This window comes from Anoplopoma fimbria, chromosome 17, assembly GCF_027596085.1.
Source record: "Anoplopoma fimbria isolate UVic2021 breed Golden Eagle Sablefish chromosome 17, Afim_UVic_2022, whole genome shotgun sequence".
Lineage (NCBI taxonomy): Eukaryota > Metazoa > Chordata > Actinopteri > Perciformes > Anoplopomatidae > Anoplopoma > Anoplopoma fimbria.
The window spans coordinates 31,028,143-31,050,161 of record NC_072465.1 but is presented as its reverse complement, the minus strand read 5'-3'; the positions used below and the strand labels follow the sequence as shown (position 1 = coordinate 31,050,161).

Below are 22,019 nucleotides of genomic sequence, written 5' to 3'. Positions count from 1 at the left end.
ATTCTGACCTGCATCTCTCCAATAAATAAAGAGAGTTCAGTTTACTCTCTCAGAAGAGAAGTGGGAGGAGGCTGTTGCTATTGCTGCTCCCATTCTGGCTAAAGGGTGAAGTGAAATCTTTGTTTTGGCATAAGCTTTATGGAAACCTGAGGAGCAGGGAGGAGATATGGAGGAGAGAGACGGGGGAGGTCAGAAGATGGACTGAGTGGGAAGGAGCAGAGGTCAGGGATGAGAGTGGGTAAGGAAAGGAGTGTGAGGAAGGATGAAGGCACATTTGTGACAAAGAAAAGGGAGGAGAGAAACGTACAAAGCGAGTGAGAAGGGAGAAAAATAAAACCCAGAAAACCACAAGGTGATCTGACAACTCCACTCCACATTGATGTGCTCTCCTGTGATGTTCAATTACTTCTCCAACTCCACAGCCAGCTGTCCTGCACAGCCAGGACCTCCACCGCACAACTGGTTGTTATTAATGAGACCGCCCACCTCGCCTCTCCCCACAGTGTGCTACGTTTCCTCTGTGTAGCTTTACAATCACAGTTCTCTGCTTTCTGTGGACTGGAAATGAAGCTATCAGCACATCAGAGAATCTGGTGAATCATCGTTTGTGACGAACACGCTTTAACATTGGTTACAGAACAACAGTCTCTGCTGCCACCACCAGGAGGCGCCAGGGAGGAAAGACAGAGTCGGGTTTGAACTGGCTGAATTCATTTTGTTACAGCCACAATTTCAGCTTGTTACTTTCAAACAGTATTTTCCAAATAAACTTCCATCTTTACAGGGGAAACTGCTTAGTAAGGGTGAAGAAGGGATTATGGTTAGGGTCAAAATAACGAGATAAGTAGTTAGTTGACTTCTCGTATCCCATGAACACCACTCTCCTGGGTCACAGACCTTCCTGGCCCATGATTACGTGGATTACATAAGAATTTATTTTGGATAAAGAGTGGGGTTGGTCCACTCAAGGCAGACCTAGACATAGGGTCCCTGTTTTAAATCCCATCCTGGTGTGAACACAGTCAGGGGCTGATGGGGTTTCAGGAATTGTAAACAGACTTCAGGGACATTACATTACATTACATTAGAGTCATGTAGCAGAGGCTTTTCTCCAAAGCGACTTACAGTCAGTAGTATGTTACATATCATTCACCCATTCACACACTGATGACAGGCTACCATCAAGGTGCCACCATCAGACTCTAACTAACATTCATCATCCAGTCCACACCGATGGCCGGGACGATTCCTAAATCTTCACATAAACAAATGTTTTTCACATCTCTCCAACCATCTGTCCTCTCTGCGTTTGTTGGCCTGTAGATGTGTGTACACTGCTGAGTCCTGCCTTGTACGCTTTGATCTCTGCTGAGGAACCCAATTGTTTGATTTCTCCAGATCTGAGTGCCATAGACCAGATCCCCCTTCTCTGTTCTGGATGCAGTCCATCCAGTGAACTGAGCCCTGTAAACACTGAGAAACTGTATTTAGTACAGATTCCTCAAAAGTTTCCTGACACTCCGGCTACATATGAGACTACAGGGCTGTGTTTTGTGTTGTCTGATTCAGGTTTCTCAGTCCACCTGTGTTCAGATTTAACAAAACAAACAGGAAGACCAGATCTGACTGAAATCACATCAAGACCCTCATTTGACTCAAGGCTCTTTTCTCGTTGTCAGCGGATAAGATTAACTGTTACACGAACCTGCAGGCATAAAGTTCAGGAAATCCGTACTTTGTTTCCATGAGGATTGTATGATTCAAACGTGTGGCATTTATGCAGCGGTCAAAGTAAAGCTTTGAAATATTCCTCTCATTGGCACACCAACGGCTGAGGAGCTGCCACGCAAGGTGCTGGTCTGCTCATCTGGAGCAACTTCATGTTGCCATCCACAAAGTTAATAATACATCTTCACTTTGGAATGAGAAGTGCATCTCTCTGTCTCTCTCTGACATTTTCATTCAGATGCTGTTCTTCTGATCCTCTGCAATTAAAGCTTTTTAACTGAGGTGAAGAACCGGAATACTCTCTCTCTCTCTCTCTCTCTCTCTCTCTCTCTCGTTCTCTCTCTCTGTACACCTTTCTCTTTGTTCCTCACAGACACACAGACACAAATATGCACACACACACACGGATTATGTATTAATAAGTGTGTGTGTGTCTGGTGTGTGTTTGTACGTATTAATGCAAACCGAAAAATGACAGGCATTTCAAAGTCAGCTTTCCTTTGAATTTGAGAGTAGCTGTGTGCGCACACACACACACACAACACAGAGGTGGTATGGATTAATGGCTCGCTAAACGCGCTGACAGCAAGGACTTGAAGACTCGTTTTCATAAGCTGCTTTCACTCGAGTGAGGGGGGGAATATGAAGATACAGGAAAAGAGAGAAAGAGAGAAAAAACACGGCAGCAAGATTTGAGTTCATGAATGTGTCTCATGATAAATATGTATCATGTTTCATACATGTTTGAATAAATATTTACTTCACCACTACCACTCCACACAGTTGACGCATTTTAAATAAAAAAGGCAACTGAACTGAATTACCCCAAAAAACTGAATACATATACATATACAATACAACACAGAGAAGAAGAGCAGCAGAAAGAAGATGTGAACAGAGTAGTTTTGGAAAACAAAGAGTTTTTATCAGAGCCGTCGTTCTGCTGTTGATCATGTGCAGAGTCCTGAAGAACAACATCAGAACAGTGATAGAAGATCTGTTCTCTTAAACCAACAAGAGCTTCTGAGCCTCCTCCTCCTGAACTGTGAGAAACAAACCAGTACCCCCCCCCTTCAGTCCCACAGTGAGGGTTGAAAAAGAGAAGCCTTGAGTAACTTGTTTACCTTTTGGGCGGTGAAGGTCCTGATGACATATTCAGCCAGCGGTTCAGTTTCTATCAGCGTCACCTTGATGTCTCCATAAACCTCAGTCTCATCTGGCCAGTAACGCACACACTTCACCTGAAAACACAATTTACATTCATACTGCGTACTTAAAGAAGTACTACATGCCTTTATCCCCCAACGTTTATCCAGCTAACCTGCTGTCTTAAAACAAGTACTTAAACTGCCTAAACTCTTGATTGTGATTGGACAGTAGATGTAATATAGTTTATATGTCATACAACAACACTTTATACCATGAAAGAATTGATTCTGTAATCAGAATCTACATTTATTGGGCCTTTTGATCAAAGACACACACACACACACACACACACACACACACACACACACACACACACACACACACACACACACACACACACACACACACACACACACACACACACACACATTGTAAATTCTTGGATGATGAACTCACCCTGCCCACCTCCACCAGGTTGGTAACCATGACGATTGAAGCTGAGTTTTCCTGCCAGACCGTCCTCCAGAAATCCCTCACTGTCTCCTGCATGGGCCCTGACACACACACACACACACACACACACACAGACACACACAAATTATATAAATATATATACACACACTGATACATAAACAGGGACCTGCAGTCTGTGTATTTGTGAACACACCAACATTCCAGTACATTCTCACTCCAAACTCGTCAAATAGCACAGCTTGGTCAATGGCTCCAAGTCTAAGACTAACCAATGACTAATGAGATAATGAGTCATGGGACTAACCAATGACTAATGAGATAATGAGTCATGGGACTAACCAATGACTAATGAGATAATGAGTCATGGGACTAACCAATGACTAATGAGATAATGAGTCATGGGACTAACCAATGACTGATGAGATAATGAGTCATGGGACTAACCAATGACTAATGAGATAATGAGTCACAGGACTAACCAATGACTGTTGAGATAATGAGTCATGGGACTAACCAATGACTGTTGAGATAATGAGTCACGGGACTAACCAATGACTAATGAGATAATGAGTCATGGGACTAACCAATGACTGATGAGATAATGAGTCACGGGACTAACCAATGACTGATGAGATAATGAGTCATGGGACTAACCAATGACTAATGAGATAATGAGTCACGGGACTAACCAATGACTGTTGAGATAATGAGTCACGGGACTAACCAATGACTAATGAGATAATGAGTCACGGGACTAACCAATGACTAATGAGATAATGAGTCATGGGACTAACCAATGACTAATGAGATAATGAGTCATGGGACTAACCAATGACTAATGAGATAATGAGTCACAGGACTAACCAATGACTGTTGAGATAATGAGTCATGGGACTAACCAATGACTGTTGAGATAATGAGTCACGGGACTAACCAATGACTAATGAGATAATGAGTCACGGGACTAACCAATGACTAATGAGATAATGAGTCATGGGACTAACCAATGACTAATGAGATAATGAGTCACGTGACTAATGCTGTGTTCACACCAAAAGCGAAGCGAATATTTGCGATGCGTCCTCTCGTCAGTTTACTCGCAGGTCCATTTGTGTTTATTTGCTTCATTCACGGTAGACTCGCTGGAGAGGGGGAGGGGCTTATCTCCATGGAAGCCGTTGTCAACTCAGCTATTTATTTCCACCATCAACCATGCAAGAAATAACTACTATATCTGCTCTATACTTGTTGTGGCAATCCCAGATATCCCGGGAAACTAAACGCCGTCTTGTCTGGGTTCATAACATCATCCGGAGGCACTTGGTGGATTTCATCGAGCCGTATTCACTGAATCCAGCAAGCCACATGTCGGCTGGTTTACTACAGCTGTGTGGTCTGAAAGTAAACCATTTTACTGTGATTTAATTGCAATAAATGTACAAAAAGGGACGCCGAAATAAGAACATAATGATGGTTGTTTGTAAAAAGTAAGAATTCTTGTTTTGTTAGTTCTCTCTGCAAGACGACAAGGACATCACTTTTAAAATGCTTGTTTTCTGAACGGAGCTCGGATCGATTGGTGCTGGACTTTGCTTACATGACAGAATGACAGTAGGATAATCTCAACGCTGATTGGCTTTCGCAACACAGCGTCACGCAAATGAAGCAAATTTCGCGATTTCGCCTCATTCGCGCCGCCAGGCTCGAGCTTGCGTCTACTCGCGTATATTCGCGTCTGTGCATTGACTTTACATGTAAACTAAATGCGTGAATAATTCGCTTCGCTTTTGGTGTGAACACGGCATAAGGACTAACTAACCAGTGTGACTGACAGACATAAAGAGCAGCCCTGTGTTTGTTGGACTATCTTGCTCTTCACAGTGAGTCAGCTCTCTGTGTCTCTTGATGACGCCGTTGTGTTTCCATCTCAGTGAGGCTAAAGCTCGGTGCGGCGCATTGAGCCCTAAAGGTGCCTCCGAGGGACGCTGACCCACCGTCAGTATGTGATGAGATGGGGGTGGGAACGAGGTGTTCCAACGTCATGGTAAAATATGTCCGCACAGATTACACCAAAACACACATAAATCATACACACATGAACAGGGAGGCCCACATGTGTGCACACACACACGTGCACTCACACACTATCAATCCCCAAATGTGGTTTGGAGGTTTGAGGTAATGGGGTCTTAAATTTGTCAAGGGGATTTTATACAGCGTTTAGATTTAGGAGGTTGTGGTAATAGCCCTTCAGCCCAAAAGGACAACATTTACCATGTGGCTGCTAAACACACACACACACACCGAACAAACACACACACACACACACACACACACACACACATTAGTATCTGCACAGATGTAGAATCACACATTGTTCTCACTCACACTCCTCATGTTAGTTTACTCACCTTGTGTGGCGATGTAATGTCTGGGTCTATGGTAACCCTGTGAGACAGAGAAGAAATCAGTTAAAGTCTTTATTTCTGTCTTTCACATCCTCTTTCTATATTCATTTTTCTCCCCTTGTCTCTTTCAACTTTACCCATACTCTTCGTTTTCTGTGTCGCCCCAGATTCCCAACCAATTGTAACACCTCCCCGCTCCGGTTTTAAAGTAAGGACTGGTTCAGGTTTATAAATAGGGCTAATCCAGATTGATAGTTTCTATTACTTTTCTATCACTCTAAATATATCAGTCATTTCTGTCACATGGATTGAATATGTTGTACTTTGAATACATTATTCATTCTGAACACATGACATATAAAAGGTTTCTTCCTTTTTTTTTCCTGTTAAAGTTTTTTTGGGGGGGAACTTTTCCTTTCCCGATATCAAGGTCCAAGGACAGAAGATTACATATGCTGTACAGATTTCAAAGCCCTCTTAGGCACATTTCTGATAAGTGATATTGGGCTATACAAATGAATTGTTTCTCTCCTTCCACCTCCTCTGCTCAGTTTCCTTCTCATTTCCTTTTCACTCTTTTAAATTGTCCCTATCCCCCTCCGGCCGCTCCACTCCTCTGAGATGCATTACTCAAGGTCGTTTTCTGAATCAGCATCAAATTAAATAATAGAGGGGATATTAATTGTCCCTCAACGGGACAGATAAAAAGCAAAGACTCTCCAACAAATGATTATCCCCCTCCTGTCCCTGCATACCCCTGTTCTCACCAAAACCTCCATATGACACAGTTCACCTTGTTTAGATGAAACGTTATCACTTTCATATAGTCACTAAGACCTGGCTATAAGTATGGTGTTATCTTCACTAAGAGGATGTATTGCTTTGGGTTGATTTTTTTTTCTTTTTCTGAAGAAAATAAGCATTTATGTACCAAAATTCATTAAGACTATCGTTACAGCAGTCAGCTGTGAGCAAGAGATAAAACTGACTGCTGCGTGTCATCCGCTCTGCTGAGAGAGTGATTGGCTGCAATCGTCCATCCCTCCACGACTTGTTGGCCTCCAGCACTCTGAGGAGGGCAAGAAAGATTGTAGCCGACACCTCTCACTCTGGACACAAACTGTTTGAGTCCTTTCCCTCTGGCAGAAGGCTGCTGTCCATCAGGACCAAGACCTCAGGCCATAAAAACAGCTTCTTTCCTTCTGCAGTTGGATTCATCAACATAGTCTGGGACCCCCACTGCCTCGGGACACTTACATCCCAGTTACACACCTTTGCACTACTCTACAACTAATTTTGTTGTTTGTTGATCATATTTTATTGTAAATTTTCGGATTTTCTTTTTTTAAATTATGTCTTGTACTCTTGCACTATGTTTATTGTCAAGCACCAATCACCAAGCGAAATTTCATGTATGTGTAACGTACTTGGCTATAAATGGTGGATGTATGGATGATGGATGGATGCTTGTATTTATGTGTGTTGATATGTATTGTTACCTATTTATATTCTCAAAAAAGAGCAATTCAAAGTCAGGGACTAGGCAGGTTGGTATCCAATGCTCTGCTCAAAGGCACTTTTACAGGGAGCATTTTGGTCTGAAATTGTCTTTTGAGAGGATCAAACCTGTGATATTTTTAGTTATTGTCCCTGACACCATAACCTTTACTTACTGCATGTGAGCATGTGTACGTTCATATTTCAATTTTTACAAAGACCAATTACAGTTTTAGACCTCCAAAGAGAGGATAGTTGAAAATTGAAAAGATTTGTTCGTGTTCTTCACCTACTCAAAGGTGTTTGGGCTTTGGGCTTCTATGACTTAGGTTTAAGGAGTACTGGTAGAATGAGGATTATTTACATGTAGGGGGATTATATGATTAGAGTTGGGTTAAAGGATGCAGTTGTGAGGGTCAGGGTAGGGGCTGGCAAATAATACTATCCAGTAATAATAGGGTCCATCACTAGTCAACAACACTGCAGAACAAAACTGTGTTTGTGTGTGTGTTTGTTTGTTTGCACTCACGTCAATATAATTAGCGTTGATGTAGTCAGAGTGGGGGTCTCCATCCAAAAGCTGCAGTCGGACTCTGGTGTGATCGTCTGTGGGGTCAGATAGCACAAAAATACAACAGGCCTAAAGTTACATTTACCCACAGATCAGAGCAGCTAACTGACTGGATGGGAAACCAACTAGGCCCAACGTTAGGTGGCTGTCTGAACCAGAAATATGACAGCACTTCTTTAAATGACCCATGTATACCTACCTAGCAATCTGAAGTTGTGCACATCATGAATCATGACAATTATCTTTCAGTGGCAAAGAAAAGTCTTGATCAAACACAGCGTCTTTTGACATCACAGTCACTTTGACACTAAAGACCGCTGCTCAAGCCAGTCTCCTACTGACAATGGTTTCTTTTAGCTGTTTACTGAAAATAAAGTGCGGTGGAGAGATAATACAACCAAGACAAAAAAAACTTCTATGTACTATAGCAATGAAAAAATTACCTTCATCAACATTGGAAAAGAGAGTTCGAGACTTTGGTTCAGCAGATCTTGAGCCAGTAATCTCTCACAAAATCTTCCCACTGCTAAACCAGACTGGCAGACCGGCCAAGCCAAATTACATTAAAAGCAGTGTGATGGACCCAGGAAGATAAGGAAAAGAGCTGGAATAAGAGCTAAACGGCTAGGACCTAAGTCTATTCCACTACCTGCCTGATCCTAACTAATTACTGGGTTCTGGAAAGTAAAATAGATTAAATAAGACTCAAATGCTAACCAAGCAACGGGCAATCAGAGACTGTTGTGCCCACCTCTTAACAGAAACCTGGCTCAATCTTAACATCGCCATTCAAGCTATTGCAATTGACATGTAAACTGTATGCAGAACGCAAGACTCTGGTAGGAAGAGAGGAGGCGGACTGTGTGTTTACATCAATGATGCTTGGTGCCCAAACGTAGTCAGAGTTGATAGACAATGTTTAGCTGATGTTCATTTTGACCATGTTTACATAAATATTCCTGGCTGCTACAACGACTCCTAAATGTATCCTTCACATTTGATATAGTTTTTACGTGAAAATGGGACTACAAAGAATGAAAATAAATAACCGTGTAACTTGAAACATGAAATGATTGCTGAAAGAAGTATTTTGAAATCAAACAGTTTGAGATGTAGGTGTCACTGGCCTTTTCAGATTACTTTTAGCCATTTGTATTGAAATACATTTTTATTTTACAAATGATGATCAATAAATGACACATGTAAGAAATGTTTTAACATTTGTAATCAAAAGTGGTTTCTGTATTTCTGTCTGAAGACACTTGCATGGCTCCAGAGATGGACTAAAGAGCGCCAAAAACAGAAACTCAATGTGCACCGACACATTTCTAAAATACAGGGCCCTTGATTACTGATTGAAGTGGTACTGCAATGAGCCCACTAAACAATTTAACTTATTTTGACCTAAATAATAAAAGTAATTAATGAAAAATCTTGCACATTAAAACAATATATATGAAATAGTGTTTACTGAGACGTATGACAGAGGATTTGGGTGAAAGGTGGAGGATACGAAGGAAACAAGAAGAGGAGAGTAGGAGAGAGGTAAAAAAGAAAAGGCCGAGCAGAAATTTACAACTGCAAAGTGGAATGAGGACGAAAGCAAAAAGGGGCTGGGAGAAATGGGGGGAGGGAAGATAAACCTGGCAACAGAGAGGGGAACTACAAAGGGATCACCTGTGTGTGTCTTTGAAGTGACTGAAATGCTAATGCATAGGACGTCACTGGCTGATGCTACTTAAAGCAAGCACACAACTAGCTAACCATGGTTAGCCTGCAGTCTGTTAGCTGTAGGGAAGACTTATGAGCTCTGTTAGAAAATGAGAGATCAACACTTTTACTGCACTTTGTTTCTGCTTTTGAGGATTTTTATCTCCTGGAATTCACAAGTTGGTATAAATAAATCCAATTAAATGTATAAGAATGTGTTTATTAGCGACACACAAATGTTGGGCTTATAACTTTAAACTTGTACAGGGAGGATTGTTTTTACTCACTTTGAGTCGAAGCTCAGTTTCACCCGTTTCAAAAATAAATTGTGCCTTTAAAGTTAGCAGATCTTCCGTGTTGTCGATAATGATGATGCTTTCAATTGTAACATATTTTTTATGGGTTCATTGAGGGCATTGGGGAAATCATTTTGTCAAGAAGGCATGAACATTTTTTGTTTGTGTTGAATATTTTAGATGTGTGAATGTTCTATTCATGGCCAATAAAAATGATCACAAGTAGCAGAAAAGGTTACTTTGTACCCTGATTTAAACAAGCAGGATCCTTTCAAACCCGTTTGGATATAGCATGGTTAGCATAGACTGTATATAAGAAGTGGATGTATTCATTGTCACACATTGGTCTGTGGATGCTTTGAAACAAAGAGTTCAGCGTTTTGGCCATCGCCTTCAACAAACAAACACAACAATGGGCAGTCTGTCAGACTTCTGCTCTGTTTTCCTCTTATGACTTCTACCACTTCTTCTCCTCTTTGTCTGTCTCATCTGCCTCCCGCATTTCTCTTCTTCCTTATTTTACTCCCCCTCTCTCCCCCATACAGTCTTTCTTCTTCAGATAGCAGTAATTACACAGAGCTGGAGACAGAGGCTGTCATAACACAAGAGCCACCGATATGAGGCTGGTGGGAGAGAGGGGCCTTTCCACTTGTCTCTGCCCAGGGAAGGGAGCCTCTAATTGGGCTGAGATGGCAGGAGGTACTGGTCTGCAAACACTGCAGATCTGGAAACAGGCTACAGGTTTATGTGTTTGTGTGTGTGTGTGTGTGTGTGTGTGTGTGTGTGTGTGTGTGTGTGTGTGTGTGTGTGTGTGTGTGTGTGTGTGTGTGTGTGTGTGTTAATTAGAGTAATATTTGTGTGCATATGTCTGTGAACACAGAAAACAAGAAGTGAAAGATTGAAACATAAACGTATTAATGTTAAAACAATATTATACAAATCCTCTAGTGGTAGTGGTGGACGTGCGAGCGGCGCAGAGTTTTGAACTGGTTTATGTCCCTGTTCTTCGGGTTTTCTACTGGTTTTTATCACCTGTCTAATGTGCATGATCAGGTAAGTCTCTTTAACAGTTTTATTGAGTTGTCTTCAAGTGGTCGGTGTTGTGTCGAGTGGGTTTTCAGGAGGAATGGCGTCCTCCGAGACGCCGCCTCCGTCTATCCGGCACGGAGTGAGGATAGTCCCGCCGGATAACAGCGTCACTGTGGAGGAGGTGTTGTTGATAACAGCGTCACTATAGAGGAGGTGTTGTTGATAACAGTGTCACTATAGAGGAGGTGTTGTTGATAACAGCGTCACTATAGAGGAGGTGTTGTTGATAACAGTGTCACTATAGAGGAGGTGTTGTTGATAACAGTGTCACTCTAGATGTTGTTGATAACAGTGTCACTATAGAGGAGGTGTTGTTGATAGCAGCATCACTGTGGAGGAGGTGTTGTTGATAACAGCGTCACTATAGAGGAGGTGTTGTTGATAACAGTGTCACTCTAGAGGAGGTGTTGTTGATAACAGTGTCACTATAGAGGAGGTGTTGTTGATAACAGCGTCACTCTAGAGGAGGTGTTGTTGATAACAGTGTCACTATAGAGGAGGTGTTGTTGATAACAGTGTCACTCTAGAGGAGGTGTTGTTGATAACAGTGTCACTGTGGAGGAGGTGTTGTTGATAACAGTGTCACTGTAGAGGAGGTGTTGTTGATAACAGTGTCACTATAGAGGAGGTGTTGTTGATAACAGCGTCACTATAGAGGAGGTGTTGTTGTAAGTGTCACTATAGTTGTTGATAACAGCATCACTGTGGAGGAGGTGTTGTTGATAACAGCGTCACTATAGAGGAGGTGTTGTTGATAACAGCGTCACTATAGAGGAGATGTTGTTGATAAGTGTCACTATAGAGGAGGTGTTGTTGATAACAGTGTCACTGTGGAGGAGGTGTTGTTGATAACAGTGTCACTATAGAGGAGAGGAGGTGTTGTTGATAACAGTGTCACTATGGAGGAGGTGTTGTTGATAACAGTGTCACTATAGAGGAGGTGTTGTTGATAACAGCGTCACTCTAGAGGAGGTGTTGTTGATAACAGTGTCACTCTAGAGGAGGTGTTGTTGATAACAGCGTCACTATAGAGGAGGTGTTGTTGATAACAGCGTCACTGTGAAGGAGGTGTTGTTGATAACAGTGTCACTCTGGAGGAGGTGTTGTTGATAACAGCGTCACTGTGGAGGAGGTGTTGTTGATAACAGTGTCACTCTAGAGGAGGTGTTGTTGATAACAGTGTCACTCTAGAGGAGGTGTTGTTGATAACAGCGTCACTATAGAGGAGGTGTTGTTGATAAGTTGTTGATAAGTGTCACTACTGTGGAGAAGGTGTTGGTGATAACAGTGTCACTCTAGAGGAGGTGTTGTTGATAACAGTGTCACTATAGAGGAGGTGTTGTTGATAACAGCGTCACTATAGAGGAGGTGTTGTTGATAACAGCGTCACTCTAGAGGAGGTGTTGTTGATAACAGTGTCACTGTGGAGGAGGTGTTGTTGATAACAGTGTCACTATAGAGGAGGTGTTGTTGATAACAGTGTCACTGTGGAGGAGGTGTTGTTGATAACAGTGTCACTATAGAGGAGGTGTTGTTGATAACAGTGTCACTGTGGAGGAGGTGTTGTTGATAAGTGTCACTATAGAGGAGGTGTTGATAACAGCGTCACTGTAGAGGAGGTGTTGTTGATAACAGCGTCACTCTAGAGGAGGTGTTGTTGATAACAGTGTCACTGTGGAGGAGGTGTTGTTGATAAGAGCGTCACTATAGAGGAGGTGTTGTTAATAACAACGTCACTGTGGAGGAGGTGTTGGTGATAACAGTGTCACTCTAGAGGAGGTGTTGTTGATAACAGTGTCACTCTAGAGGAGGTGTTGTTGATAACAGCGTCACTATAGAGGAGGTGTTGTTGATAAGTGTCACTATAGAGGAGGTGTTGTTGATAACAGCGTCACTGTGGAGGAGGTGTTGTTGATAACAGTGTCACTCTAGAGGAGGTGTTGTTGATAACAGCGTCACTGTGGAGGAGGTGTTGTTGATAACAGTGTCACTATAGAGGAGGTGTTGTTGATAACAGCGTCACTATAGAGGAGGTGTTGTTGATAACAGTGTCACTGTGGAGGAGGTGTTGTTGATAACAGTGTCACTATAGAGGAGGTGTTGTTGATAACAGTGTCACTGTGGAGGAGGTGTTGGTGATAAAAGCGTCACCGTAGAGGAGGTGTTGTTGATAAGAGCGTCACTATAGAGGAGGTGTTGTTAATAACAGCGTCACTGTGGAGAAGGTGTTGGTGATAACAGTGTCACTCTAGAGGAGGTGTTGTTGATAACAGTGTCACTCTAGAGGAGGTGTTGTTGATAACAGCGTCACTATAGAGGAGGTGTTGTTGATAACAGCGTCACTGTGAAGGAGGTGTTGATAACAGTGTCACTCTAGAGGAGGTGTTGTTGATAACAGTGTCACTTTAGAGGAGGTGTTGTTGATAACAGCGTCACTGTGGAGGAGGTGTTGGTGATAACAGTGTCACTCTAGAGGAGGTGTTGTTGATAACAGTGTCACTCTAGAGGAGGTGTTGTTGATAACAGTGTCACTCTAGAGGAGGTGTTGTTGATAACAGCGTCACTATAGAGGAGGTGTTGTTGATAAGTGTCACTATAGAGGAGGTGTTGATAACAGCGTCACTGTAGAGGAGGTGTTGTTGATAACAGCGTCACTGTAGAGGAGGTGTTGTTGATAACAGTGTCACTGTGGAGGAGGTGTTGTTGATAACAGCGTCACTATAGAGGAGGTGTTGTTGATAAGTGTCACTATAGAGGAGGTGTTGATAACAGCGTCACTATAGAGGAGGTGTTGTTGATAAGTGTCACTATAGAGGAGGTGTTGATAACAGCGTCACTGTAGAGGAGGTGTTGTTGATAACAGCGTCACTGTGGAGGAGGTGTTGTTGATAACAGTGTCACTATAGAGGAGGTGTTGTTGATAACAGCGTCACTCTAGAGGAGGTGTTGTTGATAACAGCGTCACTATAGAGGAGGTGTTGTTGATAAGTGTCACTATAGAGGAGGTGTTGATAACAGCGTCACTGTAGAGGAGGTGTTGTTGATAAGTGTCACTATAGAGGAGGTGTTGATAACAGTGTCACTATAGAGGAGGTGTTGTTGATAACAGCGTCACTGTGGAGGAGGTGTTGTTGATAACAGTGTCACTATAGAGGAGGTGTTGTTGATAACAGCGTCACTGTGGAGGAGGTGTTGTTGATAACAGTGTCACTATAGAGGAGGTGTTGTTGATAACAGTGTCACTGTGGAGGAGGTGTTGGTGATAACAGCGTCACCGTAGAGGAGGTGTTGTTGATAAGAGCGTCACTATAGAGGAGGTGTTGTTAATAACAGCGTCACTGTGGAGGAGGTGTTGGTGATAACAGTGTCACTCTAGAGGAGGTGTTGTTGATAACAGTGTCACTTTAGAGGAGGTGTTGTTGATAACAGCGTCACTGTGGAGGAGGTGTTGGTGATAACAGTGTCACTCTAGAGGAGGTGTTGTTGATAACAGTGTCACTCTAGAGGAGGTGTTGTTGATAACAGCGTCACTATAGAGGAGGTGTTGTTGATAACAGCGTCACTCTAGAGGAGGTGTTGTTGATAACAGCGTCACTATAGAGGAGGTGTTGTTGATAACAGCGTCACTCTAGAGGAGGTGTTGTTGATAACAGCGTCACTATAGAGGAGGTGTTGTTGATAACAGCGTCACTATAGAGGAGGTGTTGTTGATAACAGCGTCACTATAGAGGAGGTGTTGTTGGCTGTCGGTGAGCAGGTAGGATACGATAAACTCTGCTTTGCATCCAGAATGAATAAAGCAGTGGTGGTGTTCTTGAAGGATGTGTCTGGTGTCTATCAGCTGGTCATCAGGGACACGTTCGTGCAGGCGTCCCCGCTGTCAGCTAACTTCACGCGGATCACTGTATCCGGTGTTCCGCCGTTTATCCCGAACGAGTCGTTAGAGAACGAGCTCCGTAGGTTTGGGAAATTTGCCAGTGGACTAAAAACAGTGAGTTTGGGATGTAAAGATCCCAAACTGAAGCACGTTCAGTCTCTGAGGCGGCAGGTGTTCATGTTTCTGGACTCCCGTCGTACATGCTGTATGCCAGCTCAGGACAGCTCAGGTGTTTTGATTGTGGAGATGTTGGACACAAACGGGTTGCATGTCCGCATAAAAAGCAGGCCGGCTCTGCGGGCGCCGCACTCCTTGCCGCTCCAGCGGACCTGGGCGCAGGCGCGGCGGCCGTGGCTGGTGTAACTGGTGTAACTGGTGTAACTGACTCACAGTTTGAGGTTAGGGACAAGGATGAGGAGGAGGAAGATGAGCAGGGCCAAGCTGAGGAGCAACAGGGTTCTGTTGCTGCAGAGAACACCAGCTCTCAGTCTGTAGACACTGAAGCACAACCCCAGCCAGCAGAAAACTTGAAGATATGGATTATGACTCAGATCTATACTCCCTAAAAGACATTAGCTCATTTCTTGATGAAACATTCAAAAGGTCTGTTAAAGTGAGTGACTACTTCAGTGACACAACCAAGTTACTAAAAGACTGGTAGGTTTCCATCTCTTGGATGAGAGGAATGTTTCCGCCTCAAAAAACACATTACAAGTCTTAGAAAAACACAAAAAGGGAAAATTATTAGAAAGACTAAGAAGTAAAATGATCATGTATCTCACTGTGTTTTCTTCTCTGTACTGTTCTCTGCATTTTGACTGTCTCTCCTCTCTGACTTCTCCATGCAAAGCCTTAAAATCGGGTCTTTAAACATAAACGGTGGGAGAGATAGGAACAAAAGAGCTCTGATATCTGAAGTCTCTACCCAAAAACAGGTTGATGTGTTGTTTCTGCAGGAGACACATACTCTTCCATCAGACGAGGTAGATTGGGGTTTATGGTGGAATGGGTCGTGTGTCCTCAGCCATGGCACTAACATTAGTGCAGGGATAGCTGTGCTGTTCAGACCAACTGCTAAAGCAACCATCTTGTCCTCTGCTGAGGTGGTGAAGGGTCGGCTGCTTATTGTCAGGGCAGAAATAGAGAGCTCTATCTTCTGTTTTGTAAACATATATGCCCCAAACCAGGGAACAGGCAGAGTGGCTTTTTTCACCACGCTAGACAACGAGCTTAGGAATTACCAGCAAGATCAACTAGTTCTTGGTGGTGATTTTAACTGCACTTTAGATTTTACCGTAGACAGGATTAGTGAGGAACCCCATCCGCAATCATCACAGAGCCTCAACAGGGTCATCACACACCTGGACCTGTTAGACGCATGGAGAACAAAACACCCACAATCCAGACAGTACACATGGGTGAGGGTCAGCAACAACAGGGTTAGTGCAGCCAGACTAGACAGGATCTACATTTCACACAGTCTCAGCTCCAGATTACTCCATAGCAGTATAACTCCAGTGGGATGAGTTGATCATTACACCAGGTCAAAGGGTCAAATCCTACTGGCTCTTCAACAACAAGCTGCTGCAAGACAGTGTTTTCTGTCAGAGCTTTGAGAACTTTTGGCAGCAGTGGAAAACCAGGAAAACTGACTTTAGTTCTCTGAAGCTGTGGTGGGAGGTTGGAAAAGCACAAGTTCACCTCACAGTACACCTCCCACTCCGCTGCTAAGATTAAGGCAGCAGTTCAGGAGCTGGAGGCCAACATCAGGGATATAGAGGAGGAGATCCTGCTGCTGGTCAACTGCTGCAGGAGAAGAGGTTGGAGCTGAGCTCCTTCCTGCAGGAGAGGGTGAAGGGAGCACTTGTCAGGGCTCGCTTCCTCCAGCTGAAGGACATGGACGCCTCAAGCTCGTTCTTCAACCTGGAGAGATCGGTGGCACAGAGGAAGCGGATGACCTGCCTAAGGCTTCCTGGAGGCAGGGTGACCACCAGTCTGGGTGAGATGAGGAACCATGCCATGGAGTTCTACGCTTTGGGGCGGAGCAGTGCAACATGGAGTGTCGGCAGGAGCTCCTGGAGGGGCTTCCTCAGCTCAGCCCGGAGGAGAGAGCTGCTCTGGATTGTGAGCTGACTCTGGAGGATCTGACAGCTGCTGTCAACCAGATGGCATCGGGAAGGGCACCAGGGATTGATGGCCTATCCGCTGACTTCTTCAAACGTTTCTGGAGTACCCTTGGACCTGATTTGTATTGTGTTTTAACAGAGTGTTTCAGAGCAGGCTCTCTTCCTGTCTCCTGTCAGCGAGCAGTTCTTTCCCTGCTGCCAAAAAAAGGAGACTTGGCTTTAATTAAAAACTGGAGGCCAGTAGCCCTCCTCTGTACAGACTATAAGGTGCTTTCCAGAGCCTTATCAAATAGACTGAAGGACATCCTGGACTTAGTTGTGAATCCAGACCAAACTTATTGTCTACCCGACAGGACAGTTATGGACAACATTTTCCTCATGAGAGACACTTTGGATTTTTGCGTAAATGATAATGTAAACTTTGGGATTGTGTCTCTGGATCAGGAGAAACCTTTTGACAGGGTGGATCACTCTCTGCACTTGGGGCTTTTGGTTTTGGTAATGGGTTTATGGCTTGGGTTGGTTTATTGTACAGTGGTGCTCAGTGTTTGGTGAAGACAGGGGCAGGGCTGAGTCGGCCAATCCCTGTACAGCGAGGGATAAGACAGGGTTGTCCTATTTCAGGTCAACTTTATAGCTTAGCCATTGAGCCCTTGCTGTGCAGGTTGAGAGGTCGGCTCAGTGGCCTCTCACTGCCGGGGTCCTCCATTAATGACCGTCCTCCTACTGTATCTGCTTATGCAGATGATGTATGTGTTTTTGTCTCCAGTCAGAAGGACATTCATGTTTACAGGACACCTTGTCCTCTTACGAAAAGGCCTCATCGGCACGGGTGAACTGGGCTAAGAGTGAAGCTTTGTTGGTGGGACGGTGGAGGGATCAGGCAGTACCCAGTCTGCCTGGAGGACTTGAGTGGGGGAAAGAGGGACTGGAAGTGCTGGGAGTGTTTTTGGGCACAGACGGCTTCCAAGCTAAGAACTGGGAGGGAGTGAAAGAGAAAGTGTGCACTCGGTTGTCTAAATGGAAATGGTTGCTACCCCAGTTGTCGTATAGGGGAAGGGTTCTGGTTGCCAATAACTTAGTCGCCTCGACTCTTTGGTACAGACTTATCGCTCTGACGCCACCAAGAGGCTTGATGGAGGACATCCAAAGAGCCATCGTGGACTTCTTCTGGTCTGGCCGGCACTGGGTCCGAGCAGCAGCTCTGTACCTGCCGGTTGATGAAGGCGGGCTGATTGACATCCAGTCAAAAATTGCCTCTTCCAGACTCCGGACAGCTCAAAGACTTGTGTACAACTGTGGCCCAAGCTGACTCGACACAGCTCGACTGCTGCTGAGGAGAGCCGGGCGGTTGGGCTACGATAAACAGCTGTTCCTCCTGCAACCAGAGAACGTGGACCTCACTGGACTGAGGTTCCTGGAATGTGGTTCTTTAAGGAGCCTTTGCTCTTTAACACCTCTCTAAATGCCAAAGCACTGCAATCTGCCAGCCTGCGAGCCGGTCTCAGAGAGGCTGGTTGCACCAAACTGGGCAATCTGTTAAAGATGACAGCGACATCAGTGGACGACCTGAGAGGAAGCAGCAACATCACCTCAGTCAGGCTGATCAACATCTCCTCCGTCCTGATCAACATCTCCTCCGTCAGGCTGATCAACATCTCCTCCGTCAGGCTGATCAACATCTCCTCCGTCAGGCTGATCAACATCTCCTCCGTCAGGCTGATCAACATCACCTCCGTCAGGCTGATCAACATCTCCTCTGTCAGGCTGATCAACATCTCCTCCGTCAGGCTGATCAACATCTCCTCTGTCAGGCTGATCAACATCTCCTCCGTCAGGCTGATCAACATCTCCTCTGTCAGGCTGATCAACATCACCTCCGTCAGGCTGATCAACATCACCTCCGTCAGGCTGATCAACATCACCTCCGTCAGGCTGATCAACATCACCTCCGTCAGGCTGATCTACATCACCTCAGTTAGGCTGATCAACATCACCTCAGTTAGGCTGATCAACATCACCTCCGTCAGGCTGATCTACATCACCTCAGTTAGGCTGATCTACAGGTGGAGGAAGTCTGTGCCGCCCTGTCGATACCCCGGAGAGCGTTTGTCTGTATGATCAGTGGTATGACGGCTTTGAGTACTGCTTCCCCTCTCTGACAATCACCCCCTCTGTGGAGGAGTGGCAGGAAGGAGAAAATCAGTTGCTCACTTTTACAACCCCACACCTGGAAAAGTTTCAGGATGTGGGAAAAAAAGCCGTCTACCACACCTGCGTCAAGATTCAGAACTTGCGCTCTTTGGCAGGGATGAAGGAGTCGAGGTGGACTGAGTTCTTTGGTCCAGATGTTTCACTAAAGGCAGCTGGTCTCTGTACAAGCTGCCCGTTGAGAAGTGGACAGCAGACCTCCAGTGGAGGGTTGTACACGGAGCGATAGCTACGAACAGATACAGAGAACCTTCATCCTGAGCTGGGGGGGGGGGTTCGAGGGTCTCGGGAGGTGTTTTCTGTTAGTTTGTTCATCTTTGGTCCGCAGTACTCTGAAGAGGAAATATGCACAAACTTTGATGAACGGCCATTTGGCTGACACAGAGGAACCGGGCTCAGAGTGCCGGCAGTGTGGAGCTGGTTCCGGTTCTGGTTCCGTTTCTGAAGGGGCTGCTGAAGGCCCGACTCAGGGTGGAACATACGTACTACCACATGATGGACAATGTGACGGCCTTCTGCCACATTTGGGCTGTTGGGGGGGTTTTATGCTCCGTTAATTTGTGATCAGTCTATCTTTTTTTTCTGTCATTTATGAGTTGTTTTATTTATTTATTTTGTCCAATGCAGTGATATAGTGTCTACCTGCAATGAAACAATAAAGGGACTTTAAAAACCAAAAACCTTCCCTCTCTGCTCCTTTCTGCTCCTCCTCCTCCTGCTCTCCTTGCCTCCTTCTCCAGCAGCCACTAAGCAGGGATTGAGTCTGTCACAGATATACTTAATCAGTTAACTCCCCACGGAGCTCAACTCACTCACGGCAACTCTCTGCTGTCAGCACGGCTCCAGGCATTAAGGGATTTAATAGCATGTGTGATTGAGTGTAAGTGTGTGTGTGTGTGTGTGTGTGTGTGTGTGTGTGTGTGTGTGTGTGTGTGTGTGTGTGTGTGTGTGTGTGTGTGTGTGTGTGTGTGTGTGTGTGTGTGTGTGTGTGTGTGTGTGTGTGTGTGTGAGAGAGAGAGAGAGAGATTGAGTAGCGTGTAAGTGTGTTAAAGTGTGTGTTCTTCCCTTGCTCATATGTTCTGGAACATCTTTAAGATGTGTGTTTCAATGTTCAAGTGCTGTGTGTGTTCCAGTGTCAGTTACTATGTGTGTGTGTGTGTGTGTGTGTGTGTGTGTGTGTGTGTGTGTGTGTGTGTGTGTGTGTGTGTGTGTTTGTTATTGAGTGTAATAGCCTATTAAGCCTTGAGCTCCCTGCAGCTGATGTGTCAAACACACACACACACACACACACACACACACACACACACACACACACACACACACACACACACACACACACCTCAGCGAGCTGTTTCCAGCTGTTTGAAGGAAGTGTGTAGAAAGAGAGAGATGAAGGAGAGGAAGTAGGAGGGAGGAGAGAACAGCAGCGTCTGAACTGCTCAAAGTGAAACAGGAAGCTGAATCAGAGTATCGTGATACTGAACTCCAGATGTTAGGGTCAAAGGTCAGAACTCCAGATGTTAGGGTTAAAGGTCAGAACTCCAGATGTTAGGGTTAAAGGTCAGAACTCCAGATGTTAGGGTTAAAGGTCAGAACTCCAGATGTTAGGGTTAAAGAACTCCAGATCAGAACTCCAGATGTTAGGGTTAAAGGTCAGAACTCCAGATGTTAGGGTTAAAGGTCAGAACTCCAGATGTTAGGGTTAAAGGTCAGAACTCCAGATGTTAGGGTTAAAGGTCAGAACTCCAGATGTTAGGGTTAAAGGTCACTGCAGCCGATGATAAAAAGGGTCACGCATCAGTTTGTCCACAAGAGACACTAAAGGTTGTTTCCTATTTCAAGATGTTGTGCCTCCTTGAGTCCTTTCCTACCCTCCTCGCCTTAGTCCAACCCACAGGAGATATGAGAGGAGGGGGTGAGAAGGAGACGCATTTAACAAACGTCCTCCTGCTGTTAACGTTCTAAGAGAGAACCATCTGACTTAATCAGTTCTTCCTGATGAGAACACGGTTTCTACATAAAGAGAATCATCAGGTTCATGAGGAGTCAGTGGAGATAAGGTTGTGACTGTGTGTATAGAAACAAGCACACAACACAACAACACATGTCACACACACACACACACACACAACAACACATGTCACACACACACACACACACACACACATGTCACACACACACAACACACACACACACACACACACACACACACACACACACACAACACACACACACACACACACACACACACACACACACACAACACATGTCACACACACACACACACACACACACACACACACACAACAACACAACACATGTCACACACACACACACACACACACACAACAACACATGTCACACACACACACACACAACAGCAACACATGTCACACACACACACACACACACACACACACAACACATGTCACACACACACACACACACACACACACAACACACACACACACACACACACACACAACACATGTCACACACACACACACACACACACACACACACAACACACACACACACACACACACAACACAACACACACAAGTCACACACACACACACACACACACACACACACACACACACACACACACACACACACACACACAACACAACACAACAACACATGTCACACACACACACACCTACACACACAAACACACACAACACACAACAACAACACATGTCACACACACACACACACCTACACAAACACACACACACACACAACAAACAACACATGTCACACACACACACACACACAAACACACACACACACACACAACAACACATGTCACACACACACACACACACACACACACACACAACAACACATGTCACACACACACACACACACACACACACA

General features: G+C 44.6%; 1 protein-coding gene across 1 annotated transcript in view; it reads right to left on the bottom strand.

Annotated features, from left to right (window-relative positions):
• ptprt (protein tyrosine phosphatase receptor type T) overlaps positions 1 to 22,019 on the bottom strand; it is a 247,747-nt gene that overhangs the window by 26,283 nt on the left and 199,445 nt on the right. The window contains exons 27-30 of the mRNA XM_054616090.1: positions 7,786 to 7,871; positions 5,763 to 5,799; positions 3,334 to 3,431; positions 2,853 to 2,969 (exon numbers count right to left, since the gene is read on the bottom strand). Of these exons, the coding sequence (XP_054472065.1) occupies positions 2,853 to 2,969; positions 3,334 to 3,431; positions 5,763 to 5,799; positions 7,786 to 7,871 (338 nt within the window). The remainder of the gene's footprint in view (positions 1 to 2,852; positions 2,970 to 3,333; positions 3,432 to 5,762; positions 5,800 to 7,785; positions 7,872 to 22,019) is intronic.